The 13,839-nt window shown below is 42.4% G+C and overlaps 2 protein-coding genes across 2 annotated transcripts in view; one reads left to right on the top strand and one right to left on the bottom strand.

Annotated features, from left to right (window-relative positions):
• Nucleotides 1-3,711, bottom strand: part of LOC104873952 (beta-defensin 119) — a 34,500-nt gene extending 30,789 nt beyond the window's left edge. Inside the window, exon 1 of the mRNA XM_033767186.1 lies at nt 3,547-3,711. Within this exon, the coding sequence (XP_033623077.1) occupies nt 3,547-3,604 (58 nt within the window). The 5' untranslated portion in view covers nt 3,605-3,711. The remainder of the gene's footprint in view (nt 1-3,546) is intronic.
• A 5,569-nt stretch (nt 3,712-9,280) lies between these two features.
• On the top strand, nt 9,281-11,674 carry Defb123 (defensin beta 123). The gene is made up of 2 exons (XM_010640912.2): nt 9,281-9,452; nt 11,375-11,674. The coding sequence occupies exons 1-2, from the start codon at nt 9,395-9,397 to the stop codon at nt 11,521-11,523; spliced, it is 207 nt and encodes a 68-aa protein (XP_010639214.1). The 5' UTR covers nt 9,281-9,394; the 3' UTR covers nt 11,524-11,674.
• Nucleotides 11,675-13,839: the final 2,165 nt, after the last annotated feature.

Raw genomic sequence — 13,839 nt, 5'->3', positions numbered from 1 at the left:
ACTAGGTCTTGCTATGTAGCCCAGGCTGGCCTAGAACTCACAGTGACCATCTTGCCTCAGCCTCCCAAGTGCTGGGAAAACAGCCCTACAGCATCATAACTAGCTTCAGTGTAATTTTGAGGGGACAAAAACATTCAAATCACAGCAGTGACTACAGTTAATACTGTATTGTATATTATACTTGAAATTTGCTAAGAGAATAGATCTTGTGTTCTCACGACAATGGTAAACAATACAGTAACTATGGGAGGTGACAGATATGTTGATTAGCTTGATTGTGGTAATCATTTTATAATATATATGTATATCTGATCATTATCCTGCATGCCTTAAATATGTACAAATTTTATTTGTAAAATATACCTAAGTGAAACTATAAAATATTGTAAGGAATAGCTTTCTCTCCTGTCATTACAGTTGTCCTCAGTGTTCGTGGGGGATTGGTTCCAGGATCCACCACAGATACCAAAATTTGTAATTACTCAAGTTCCTTACATAAAATGCCCAGGTATTTTCAGATAACCCATGTACATCTTCCCTTAAGCAGTCAGCCCTCCCCATCCATGAATTCCACATCCACAAATTAAATCAGATGAAAAATGTCCAGAAAAATATTTCCATCTGTCCTGAACATTCACAGGTGATTTTTTTTTCTTGTCATTATTCCCTAAACAGTACTGTATAAAACTATTTATACAACACTTACAGTATATGAGGTATGATAAGTACTATAGATATGATTAAAGTACAAGGTGATGTGCATAGTTTATGTACCACTCTATATAAAGGACTGCAGCACAAATTTGGGTATTGTCAGGGTTCCCTCACAGTTACCAAGGAATGACTGTTCTTTAAATCTTTTCTGGATGACTTATAAGACCTAATACAATGTAAATGCTATGCAAATGTTATAAAATTATGTTACTTGGGGAATAACGGTAAGAAAAATAGTCTTTATATATCCAGTACAGATGCAATTGTTTTTCAAATATTTTCAATATTTAGTTGGTTGAATCCATAGATGCAGAAATAGCCCACAGATGCGGCCAGCTGAATCCTTACCCATGCCTCTTCTGCACAAGTTTAAGTAAACTAAGAGACAAACACAGTCATCATGTCAGCCAAAGGTATTTTACTTAGGCTCAGAAAGCTACTGAAGCCAGACTCTGGGCAGATTTATCTTCATGTTTGTGGCCTTGGACTCCAAAGCACTAGTTCACTTCTGTGGTAAGTTTGGCCTGTACATGGGCTTCACACAACACAGTTTACCACTCGTGCAGAAAATGAAAAATATTTCTTTCTTTATGCATTTTTCATGGCAGGAGCCCCGCCGATTCCAACATCTTTCAGTGTTGCCTGACGCAAAGAGTAAAAACAAGGACACCTATGTCAGTCATGAGTGAAAATCGGTCCTGGATTGAGAACAACAAAAGGGAGACAAACAGAAGGTTTCACCTCTAAATATTTAGAATGGTGTATAGTCTCATCCCCCCTCTGGACACCCCACATCCCAGCCCTCCTTGAATGTGCCCTCTCAGAAAGGTAGTGGATCAGGATGGTTGAGAACAACGGACACTGGAGTCCACGACCTGGACTTGAAATCTGTCTGCATCTCTGGCCAACTGATAGACCTCGAGCAAGTGACTCTCTTTGTTAGAGCACTAATTCTCTCTTCTAAAAAGAAGATATAGCACCTGCTTTAAAAGTTGTTGAAGGGATCAAGTTAAATAGTGATTTTTAAAAATCAGCATTAAATAGAGTTATGAAATGAACTCAGAAAGACTCAAAAATTTAAAATATTATTTCATAAGTCAAAATTTACATAGAAGAAACACATTAGCAAATAAAGCAGATAATGGCTTAAGAGAAAATACAGAGTAGAAAAGAGAATATTCTAATAAAAAAGAAAAGAAATAGGAAAGATGGAATGTGATAAATACTGATGTTAGGCAAAAAAATAAACAAAACATCCAACATAATAAAATGAACTAAAGAAAAATAAAGAAATAGAATAGAAACTATAAACTATACCACGTAAAAATTTCCTGAAGTACAAAAATATTTGAAAACAAATAATAAATGAGCAGATAGATATAGACCCAAAACAACATATATGCTACTAAAATTACTGGACATTACAGGGAAAAGAAAATGCTTTTGGAAAACAGGCCATACAATGAAAAGCAGGGGGAAAGAAAATAAGACTATACTTAGACTTTTTGACAATAATGTTTATACCAGGAAAAAATTGCTGTCGTATTTAAGATAATCAAGGAAAGAAAAAATAAGTAATGTTATAGCCAGCAAAACTGACTTCTAAGGAAAAGAACAAAAACAGATTGTTATCAACATACTGGGACTTAAGCAAAATTATTCCTACACACATTTCCTAAGAAATCTAGTAGGGAAAGCATTTTAGACCGGTACAGGAGAGGGGAATTGAATATTAAATATGCAGCTACTTGTAGAACTAAAATTAAATGAGAATTTAAAATAAGGGCATAGAGTAGGTAATGGCTATATGTCCCAGCAATATAGGTATAGTACATTATAAAAATGGGACAATAATGGTGACATTTGCAGAAATTTTAACTAGCTTGAGTAATCATGTTATTGTGATAGAGTGGTATTATAATACTGTGTATTATACAGAGACAAATCAAATTAAAAATTATGTGATATTCTATAATCCTGTGACCTTGAAACCAGAATTCTTAGAATAAGGAAAAAATACTGATATGACACAGAAGTTGGTTCTGAATTTCAGTTTTGAATTGGAATTGGAATTACCAGTGTGAATTCACAGGTATTTTTAGATAGATGATCTATAGGTAGACAGACAGAGATCTTCCAGCACTAGTCACTGATAACGTGTAGAAATAATGACCCATCAGTAGGAATTTGTATCCCTAGTGCCTACACTGTAGTTTTAAATATTGTCTGCTACTAAATAGAGACTAAGGCTGTTTGGAGGTATGGCCGATTCTACTTCTTGCCTAGAAAGTATAAAGGCAAACCAGGCATTATACCACAGATACCAAAGAAGCTACCAAAGATCAGTAAGACTATATCAAAAAGACTCATAAGCCAAATTGAAGAGGCTCCCAGTATCCAAGAATAAGACAATTTTACTTCAGTGTGCATAATGATTGCAGTAGAATGAACTGATGTCTTAGAACCATGAGTTCAAAATTAATATTTAGCAAAAAATAATTGCTCAAACTTAAAGGTTGATAGAATATTAGTCCAGTATCTTGCAAACTGAGGAGCAAAGAGAAAGTTGAACATTTATTGTGCCTTTCCTCTCTCGATTCTCTAAACCCCAAGATAACCAAATAGAAGATGAGGACAAACATCTTTTTAGTGAATAGTTCAATCAAGAAATGAATGCTCTTCCCAAAATGTCCTACATAGTTCCCCTAACACCAAGTCTGTTCAAATAGTACTTTATATCGCCACTTATCTTATCATTCTCCCAGGCCCTGAAGTGCCCTGACCAAGACCACTCTCCACCCCCTGCTCTTCCCCTAAAGAGGTGCAGATTACCTGGAATCACCTGAAACAAGAGCAGCAGCACAACCGAAGTTAGCAGAAGAGTCCTCATGACCACAGAACTGACAAAAGCAGTGTCAGATCTGGAAGATGACACAGCAGTGGGCAAGCGCGCTGGACTCTGCTCTCTCTGATCACCCAGGACATGTGTTATCTACACGCGCCTCCAGCTGCCCACGGGTACAGTCTGCCTCCCTCATGTCCAGTCACGTCCCCAGTGTCTCCAAGGTCACCAGCTGGACCACACATCCCTGAGGCGACAGGCCTCCCTTTGTCCATATATATATATCTGCCCTTGTTAAAAATCCAGGTTAAAATCTCCCACACTACAACATTTACTATGCCCTACCAAATCCCACATTACCAGGTCTAGAAACCCATTATCCTGGTTCTAATGTAAATTGAACAACCTCTTTTCTTCAAGTGCATTTTTCCACTTCGGGAGCTGAGGAGAAAGAAGAGAGAGCATTCACTAGACTTTCAGGAGAATGCATCTATTAAAATATTTTATCTAAGAGAACAGGTCCTACTACCTAAAATGCTCATTTTTAGGAAGGAAGGCAAAAGAGGGCAGAGTTTAAAATATTCAGATTCCCAATGATAAATGTAACTATACTGTATACTTTAAAAGTACCAATAAACTCAATGAGAAAAATATACAAATAAAAAATAAAATATTTAGCTCCTTGTTGTAAGCTGTGCCACTCAGTGAAGAAAAAGAAGCATAGCAAATGAAATACTGTAGAACTCCAAGTTTTCACCACCAACATGAACCAAGTCAACTGGGTTTACACCTAAGGAATCTTGAGACTATAATCATCAGTCCCAGATTCTTTCCACACCAAGGTCCAAGGCCTCTTCCTTTGATACCAGCACCCAATATGCCATATGGCCCTCTTTGGGCTTGCTTCTAGTGTAGTCAAAGCACAAAGATTTGCTCAGATTGCTATAAAGGCTTAGTATTCTCTCCAGGACCCTTGAATAGGCCTTGCCATCTGCATGTATTTGATCAGCCAATAGAAAGCTTTTTTCATTACTTCCTGTACTGAATTTCAAAGACATCTACCATCGAGCAGCTCCTCCCCCATAAGAGACGGAGGATAGGTTGGGGATTTAGCTCAGAGGTTCCACTGCCTGCCTTGCAAGCATAAGGACCCAAGTTCAATCCCCAGTACCGGGGTGTGGGGGCGGAGATGGAGGATATCTACCCGTCCTTCAGTCTAGGCTAACCTTTCGACCTGCTTGGGTCAATGGAACATCAGCAAAGGATGCAACTAGAGGCCTGAAAAGTGCTTGGAAACTGGGTTACATCCCAACGCCTCACCCCGGCCGCTGCTCTTGTGCACTCTGTAATTTCTATCATGTGAGCCAACCAGGGTTTGTTACTGCAGATAAAAGACACAGAGCCGAGTCATCAACGTGCACATCAAGCCACCCATCAGGAATGTGAGTGACTGTTCTAGACCCTCCAGCCACAGCCACAGCAGCCACAAACAAACAAAAGACCCCTCCTCAAAACAAACAAACCAACAAAAAACCCCCATCCAAACAAACCTTATACTTATGAGAAATCATGAATTTTAAATGTTTAAAACTGCTACAGTTTGGAATGGTTTGTCACACAACAAACACTAAATAATATGCCGTCCTTCTCAAAATGTTAGCAAGGTTGGCTCCTCCTTGAAGCCAAGAGAAAACCTGTCCTATTCTCTCCTAGCTCCTCATGGTCACTGACAATGTGGGCATCCTCAGCTTATGGCAGCATAACCTCTGCCTCTGTCATCACACGGATCTCTATGTGTGTCTGTCCAAGTTCTCTCTCACAAGGACACCAGCCACTCAACTGAAGCCTGCCCTAGTTTGGTACAATTTCCCCTCAACTTTATTGCACTGCCAAAGATCCTAGTTCCAAATATGTCATATTTATAGATATCTGGTGTTAGAACTCAAACGTATATTTTGAAAAAGACAATTCTACCCACAGCAAATAGTGTTTTTTAGAAACTTACTGTGAGTGCAATTGAACCTCTTTCCATACATTTTAGACACTTTTATCTTTTCACGGATTATCTATTCAAATTTTGCCTATTGTTCTATAAACTTCTTTTATAATACTTTCCCCTCGTTCCCTTTTCAACTTCTATTTCTAGAATTCTTGTTCTTCAGGTATTGGGCTCCATGTACTGGTTCTTTAACTTTCTAGATCTTCCCTCCTAACTTCTACCTGTCTTTTTCTCTAGTTTCTGAGAAATTATTAAAAATTTATCTCCTAGGTGTTCTATTCATCTTTCCACTGGCATGTTTCTAATTTCTGAGTTCTTACTCCCTGAATCATCCTCTACTTGTTTCATAGTTGCAGTACCTTTTGTTTATCTGAGGTTTTCAATTATATTTTCCTCTGTGTGTAATCTATTTCCTATAACTGATCGGTTGGTTATTTTGTTTTATATTAGATGGTTGCCTCCATTCAACAATCTTGTGGCTAATAATTCTTAATTACTTACCCATATTTAAGTGTATCACTGAAAAGCTTAGAGACTTCATGAATACATTAGTCCTGTTTGGTTTTGGTCTCTAACCTTCAAAGATTACTTTGATGATAATGTTTGCTCGTTAATATGTGAGCATGAGGGACTAAAATGTCTAACGAGCACATGGGTGGGACTTGCCAATTCTGACATTGATAATAAGATGATTTGACTGCGGCGTGTAGTGAAGAAATGTCAATGTCAGTACCTTTAGATCTTTTCTATTTCTCTACTAATGTGCTAGGAATTCTGGGAGCGACATTGGGAATTACAGCTGGAAGCTAAAGAGTTTCCCAGCGACCACTATATATGTGTCAGCTAACCTTATTTCCAGCTGACTATATTTATCACCAGTGATGTTTGGGAACCTCCAGTTCAGAGAGCTTCTGTTTCACTCCTGATAGAGAAAATCTTTAAGACTTTTTTCAGGTTTCTGAAATTATAGTAGTATAAACATAGGGTGATGGCTGACAGCATGAAAAGAAGAAGAGACAGAGTGTCTAGGCATTTGATGCTTGATCATTATTTCAACCAAGCCTCCTTATTTTAATACCCCAACATTTCTCTCTCTATGTTCCAAGTGCCAGATTCTGAGCTTCTGTGTATTTTGTGGTTTAAATTAAGTTGCTCCTTGGTTTTCCTCACTGTGAACTTTGATCAGTTTTCTCTAGTCAGCTAATTCATTTCCAACTCCTCCATCTGCTTTCTAGCCAAACCACTGTGTTCTCCCCTAGAAGAAAGAGAAATCATACTGAGCATGCAGGTGGCCACTGCAAGGACTTGGGGTGAAGGTGATGGATTGCAGGGCATGCACATTTCAAGGGTTTTCTATTGGCAAATACTCTCTAAAACTATGCATCAGTTTGTATTTTCATGATCAAATTATTTCTCTTTCCCTGTGTCCTAAATCTCTGGATTATCAATAAAATAGCATTCTTGCCAAACTGACTGGACAAAAAATACCTCACTGTCATGTGAATTTGTTCTCCTCTGATTTCTGACCGGGTTGAGAAGCTGGCCCGCTCACCCTCCAGGAACAGACTGTGACGTCTGAGGTGTGCATAGGTCTTCCTCTGTTTCCTCCAGACTAACCAGTTACAGGCCCTGTATAACTAAGGGACCCAGGAGGACAGCAAAGGTTTTGAAACCAAGCAAAATGAACACAGTGTCTTCAAGAAGCAGGCCCAGAGATAGAGCATAGCTTTGCAAGAGCCACACAGTGTATTTGTAAGTTGGGATCAAGAACAAAGATCTATGACCTAGGTACTTCAGGCCCTCAGTGGCTGATGAGGACAACACAAAGAATCCATGAAAGAAAATCCAATTATTCTGCCCTGTTTGGGGCTAAAACACTGGATTTCTGCATCTAGAGAATCATACAACATGATGAATGCATGAATCCTCACCGCCCATCTGCTCCAAATAATTGACTGAAGAGGATGAGACCCAGAAAAATGTAATTCTTCCAAGGTCACCTAGAAAGAAAGTTAGTGGCAGAGTCCAGACCAGACACTGAATATTTTTAACTCTTCTCCTTCACTCTCTGTTCAAAAATCCTCCACATATCCAGGCACTTTAAGTGATGAGTTTTTATTTTGTGACAAGTTTCGTCTTTGAGAAAAGAAGAATCCAATAGATATATACTCCCTAAGAGAGAATGTGAGCCCTGCGTGCCCTGCCTTTCAACCCCCAGATTGCAAAGTTGCATTTTGGGGTGTTCTGTGGCAAAGCCTGGTGGACATTTAGGCAGTCCTAGCCAGGATGAAATTACATTTCTCAACTTCCTTCCTTGCGTGGAACTGCACTAGGATTTTGCCACCAACTTCTTTTTTTTCCTCATGAGATTTGGGAGATGAAAATTAAGCAGCATCCATCATGCTCTGACCTCTGGTCAGAGGTGATAAAGAGCAAACAGTGTGTGTGTGTGTGTGTGTGTGTGTGTGTGTGTGTGTGTGTGTTTGCATTGCTTTCTCACATATCCCCAGGCCTTTTTTTTTTTTGAGACAGAGTCTCACTAACTTGCTCAGACTGGGCTGGAACTTGGAATCCTCCTGCCTCAGCCTCCCAGAATGCTGAGAATTCAGGTACATGCCACCACACCAAGTTCTCTGGTCTTTTTCAAATCTTTGCTTTCCCACAATTAAAAAAAGACTGCTTTTTACAATAAATTCTCTGTTCCATAATGCTGATAGTCGTTCTGCTTCCAAGATTGAGCCTCAACTAATTCATATTTGAAAAAATGGGACTCTTTAACTTAAATACAGTGACAATGGAAGATTCCTGGAGTTTGGGCAGAGTCTCTTTCCCAGTTCCACAGTCTCTTCACTGTAAAGATTTCGGGAAGAATTACTCAGAGCTCATTCTCCCACTTACCTTTCCATCTTCAGCCCCATTCGGTATGTTTTGCGTCCCTGCAGATGGTTTCTGTGGTTAGGATCTCATCAACCCCGGGTAGGCTTTTCTACCTCTATATCAACAGTGTCAAGTCAGGAAATAGCAGCTACATAAGTTGTTGAAACAAAGGGCATTTAACAGAAAGAACTGGTTCCAAGGTCCTGGCAGGCTGACAGAACAGAGGCTCCTAAGGATGAAATATCAAGAACTCTAGGGCAGCTACCACTCAGGGGATGGGAACTAAGGGAGAGAGAATGGGTTTTCAAAACCTGATTCAGGGGAGGGACCCGGGCGGGTTGGTTCTGGGATCTCTAAGGAAGGGATGTGAAGCGTGGCCGGGGATTTAGCTCAGTGGTTCCGCTGCCTGTCTCCCAAACACAAGGTTCCGAGTTCGATCCCTGGTACCAAAAAGAGAAAAAGAATGGGCCGTGGCCTGGTACCCAGAGAGACGGCCCTGTGGGTGTGGCCCCTGAACCGTTAGCTCCAGCCCGAGCTGGACACCTCTCTGTGCTGGTTCCTCATCCCAGCTAACGCCCTGGCGCAGCTTCCGTGCTCTTAGAAGCACTGCGGTTCGTGGCGCCCCCTGGCGGTCCCTTGGCCGTGGCGCTTTACAGCAGGAGGGGGAGGACCTGTATGACTTGGGCCCGGGACCTTGGCTGACTTTCCCGGCTGACCCAAGAGACAAAGGGAGGCGGGTCGGCTCGGAGGGGTGGAGGGACGCCCGGAGGGGTGGGTGGACTCTCAGAGGGGTGGACTCCCGGAGGGGTGGGTGGACGCCCGGAGGGGTGGGTGGACTCTCGGAGGAGTGGACTCCCACTGCGGCCGGGAGGGGCAGCTTCCGTGCTCAGGGCCATCCCCAGTCCCCCACGGGCTTTGCCATCACTTCTGCTTGAAGCTGCTTCGGGCCTCTCTCTTCAGTCATGAAGTTCCTGCTGCTGACGCTGGCTGTGCTACTGCTTATGTCCCAGCTCATCCCAGGTAAAGCCTGGACCTCTTCAGGGAGGGCAGGGGGTGGACCCTAAGGACTGGTCAGGGAATCCCAAGGACGGGGAGGAAGAAAAGCCAGCCACGTAGAGGAAGTGACTTGCCAGCAACAGGGGCCGGATCATAGGTACCAACGACAACATCTAAAGCTCCTGGCTCAGGCGCCTCCCTACTTCCCGGGAGCTGCGGGGTGGCCTCGAGTGTGAGGAAAAGGGAAGGAGTGCGCAAGAGGCTCTGCAAACAGGAGAGGGAAATAGCAGCCCTTTGGCAAAAGAATAAAACCCGCAGCCACCTTAATGGGAGAACTGACTGTACCAGGACAAAAGCCGTTTACTTATGCCCACTTATCAGTTCTGACTCTGACATCCGGTTTTACATCTGGCCTCGGTAACTTCCTTTCATATTTCTTGTAGTGAAATCCCTGGGTTTGATCTCCAGCACAACAAGAAAAGAAAAGACTAGAGGTTACTCTCTGCAGATTCTGGCCAAGTTACCTTCTTTGAACTTCAGTTTCTGTCTCCTTTGCTGGGTACGACCACTAGGGGCGCCCCTTGATTCCACAGTGACCCAGAACTGCTTCCAATAATAGGACTCCTCTAATTGTTTCTGTTCTTTCGAGGACACAGTCTTTCAAGGGTCACGTGTTGTTCAATGTTTGAAAAGTGTATTTCATATCTTTTCCCCAAATTATCTTATTGTTCAAAGTAGGGGGGTAATATGATCCCTATTGCTCCATCCAGGCTGGAAAAGTCCCATTTCTTTCCATTTCACATCTTTCCTCTTTCTCATCTTTTACTTCCCTTAACAGATTATCTGTTGAGATTATTTGATTTTGAATCCCTTCCAGCTTAGGTGTTTTCCTGAAGAGTTTTTTCCTTGATTGTAATTTATTTTGCCACTTCACTTCTAAAATTGCCACTTCATTTCTAAAATTTTGTTTGTGTATTCATTTGTTTGCTTGTTTTGCACTTAGGGATTGAACCCAGGGCCTTTGCACATGCTAGGCAAGCTAATCCCAAGCCCCTATTTTTTTCTTTTATTTCATTTCATTTTGTTTTGTTTTGTTTATTTTGAGGTTCAAACTGGCCTTTGACTTTCAACTCTCCTGTTTCAGCCTCCCTAGGATTTCAGGTGTGTTCTACCACACCTGGCCATTTCTGAACATTTTAATTAATGCTGGTATATTTTATCTTATATTTAATATCCACAATAGATTTCTGTAATAGATGCTACTAGCCTGCTTTTCAAAAGAGAAAAATGAAGCTCTATGCAAATAAATCACTTGCCGAAGTTTCACGCCAGGCTTTTGGAGTTCTGACCCATCTGTGCCCTTAACCATCACGCACCACCCTTCCTCTGAGAGGAAACACACTAGAGGACAAGGGTTGGGCCTGACTGTCGGAGAAGACCTGAGTCTAAGGCCCTCGATAGAGCCTTTCCTGTTTGTTCTCCCGCTTTTCTCACTGTGTTGATCTCTGTTGGATTTGTGAAAAGGAAAGCACCTCAGTGACTAGATGGACCCTAAGTGCTTTGATCCACTGATGCGCACTAGGTAACTCAGTCACAGCAGGCTGGAGTTTCTATAGAGAAAATAGAGTTCCCTGTCCTTTGGTTTACGATTCTGTCCTACTTGCTGTGAAACATTGTTTCCTTTGCCCGGCTTCTTCTCCTGCTGTCTTTTGGGACAATCTCACCCTGATGATTGTCAAAACAGCTCTCTCCAGGGCAATTTTTGAACCTGTCCTGATTAGTCTAGATTCCTGGGCAAGACGGTGGCAAAAAACAGGTAAAGGAAAAATAATAATAGACAAAGAGTAAAAGGCGAGAGAAGCAGGGGCCCCCTTATAACATCTATTTTAATCCCTTTAAATCCCTCTCTTTAGGATTAACGTCATCTCTCTTTTTCTTCAAATCAGGTGACACTCAAAGATGCTGGAATCTTCTTGGCAAGTGTCGCCACAGATGCTCCAAGAAGGACAGTGTCTATGTTTACTGCACTAATGGTAAAATGTGCTGTGTCAAGCCCAAGTACCAGCCAAAACCAAAGCCATCGTGGTTATTTTAAGGGCTTTAAAGTCTGAAGCCAGAAAAAAGGCAGAAGCTGCCGGAAGTCTGAGCCAAGTGGATTATTGAGCTCTGTCAATAAACACCTCTGGCTGATCACTGTGTGCCTGTTGTCTACCCCAGTGGTTCTCAGGAGGTCCCCTTTCAGGCAGTTGAGAAAGTCAAAACTATTTCCATAATAATAATAATAATAATGACATCACTTGCTGTTTGTTTTTTTTTTTTGTACTGGGAATTGAATTCAAGACCTTGCACTTGGCAGGCAGATGTAGCACTGCTAAGCTAAATCTCCAGCCCTAACAAATTTATCTTTGGATTTATGGGCTTGGGGGTTTCCCCCACTTATAGGATAAGTAATGATTAATTGTGAATTAATAGGTAACTGCTTGGTAGTTCTGGGAAACTAGAGAGAAACTGTAACAAACACAGAGACCCAAAGTAAATCACTCCACTCCTTGTTTGCCCGTAACTGAATGTTCCAAACACCACAATCTATAAAACAATGGGAAATCGATCTGCTGACCATTTCTACTTAACGGTTGAATACATGATTGATGACCACCAGCTTGGATCAACTGAGCACTTGCCTTTGTCCCCTTTCTTGGGGGTTGAATTGGTGTTTGGTTTTGGTTTGGGTACCAGGGATCAAACTCAGGACCTCATGCTTGCCAGGCAGGTGCTGTGCCACTGAGCTGCTGCACCCCCAGCATTGCTTACCTTTTCAATCTCGTTCACGGAGCTACAGTGGAATTTTCTGGAATCAACAAGACATGTTGACATTGAATTGGTGTTTGGTTTTGGTTTGGGTACCAGGGATCAAACTCAGGACCTCACGCTTGCCAGGCAGGCGCTGTGCCACTGAGCTGCTGCACCCCCAGCATTGCCTACCTTTTCAATCTCGTTCACGGAGCTACAGTGGAATTTTCTGGAATCAACAAGACATGTTGACATAATTGTTCTGGTAGCTAACAAAACCGGATTTATATACTCTTGTGTTTGTAGAATTCGTTGAGATAGGAGGCTTAAGATACAAGTGTAATTCCTTTTCAGAGATTAACTCTATTTGCAGGAATTCTGCTGTCCTTACACAAGTACCTTTGGTTACATGAGTAATTCTGTAAACTTGTTATTATCTGGGGAATCATTACTTTGAAATCCCAAGACTTTCCTTGCACAAGAAATAAGTACACTTTATTGTCTTGGTCTGCAAAAGTATATTAAAAACAAAATTCAACAATCTAACAAGAGAGGGGTATGCTCTCCCAGAAGGAAAAAATAATAGTTATTCTAGTCTCTGCAGTTCTGCACCCCTCAGGTAAGGGCCACTGTGCTTGATGCCCGGAAACCAGTAAGAGTCAATACCACCCTCGCTTGTAGGCATCAGGAAGCAGTGTCAAGTGACCACCACACAATATGAGATCAGTTGCCCCTTCTATAACAAGGTGCATACAACCAAGGAAGAGGAAGACCCAGAGAAGACCTGGAGAGGGTAGGGCTCGGTGCAGCTGTGGCCAGTGCCAGGCCAATGGGTGGGGTAAGGCTCACTGAGGGAAAGGATACATCAAGGCATTCTGCAGTGGAAAAGACCATGTTTTCTTTCTTAGAGTTTGGGACAATGTGGCATGGGCCCTTCAGAGATAATCTTCTCCTACCCCTACTTCAAACCAGTACTTCTTGTTCAAATTTTATGAGACCCAGCTTCACCATCTTAGTGAGGAGGGTAGGGGGCAAAGTTTTCCATGGGGGGGTGAGGTGGGCGTGGTGGCACACACTTGTAAGCCCAGCACTTTGGGAGGCTGAGGCAAGAGGGTTGCAAACTCAAGCACAGCCTAAGCAATTTAAAGTGATCCTGTCTCAAAATGAATAATAATAAAGGGCTGAGGACGTAGCTCAGTGCCAAGGCCCTGGGTTCAGCCTCCGAGATGGGGGAGGGGAAAAGGAGGAGGGAAGGAGGAAGGAAGGGAGAGAGTAGAAAAAGGGGACACAGAAACTCCTGGACTAACCACACTTTCCCCCAGGCTTTCCGCTCGCAGACCCTCCCCTTTATGGCCACCCGGATAGGCACCTTCAGGATGGACCTGGACATCTTTGACCAGCCAGGTACCAAACCACCCCCTTACTGAGACTCGTCTGCCGACCCGGAAGTGAACTCCGTTTGGGCCCTGAGGCAGCCATCTCTAGAGAAGGCTGACCTTCCACGCACTGGCGGTACCCCCTCCTGAACCAGACAGGAGCCGGACCACTGTCCAACTTGTGTCACAGCTGTACGACCGCCCAGTGCATCTGGCTGGTGTTTCCTGACCCCCCCATCTTTCCC

The sequence above is a fragment of the Fukomys damarensis genome, unplaced genomic scaffold (genome assembly GCF_012274545.1).
Source record: "Fukomys damarensis isolate Sample0158 unplaced genomic scaffold, DMR_v1.0_HiC HiC_scaffold_22, whole genome shotgun sequence".
NCBI classification, from domain to species: Eukaryota; Metazoa; Chordata; class Mammalia; order Rodentia; family Bathyergidae; genus Fukomys; species Fukomys damarensis.
The sequence above is the reverse complement of the archived record's forward strand: the minus strand, read 5'-3'. Positions and strand labels throughout refer to the sequence as shown.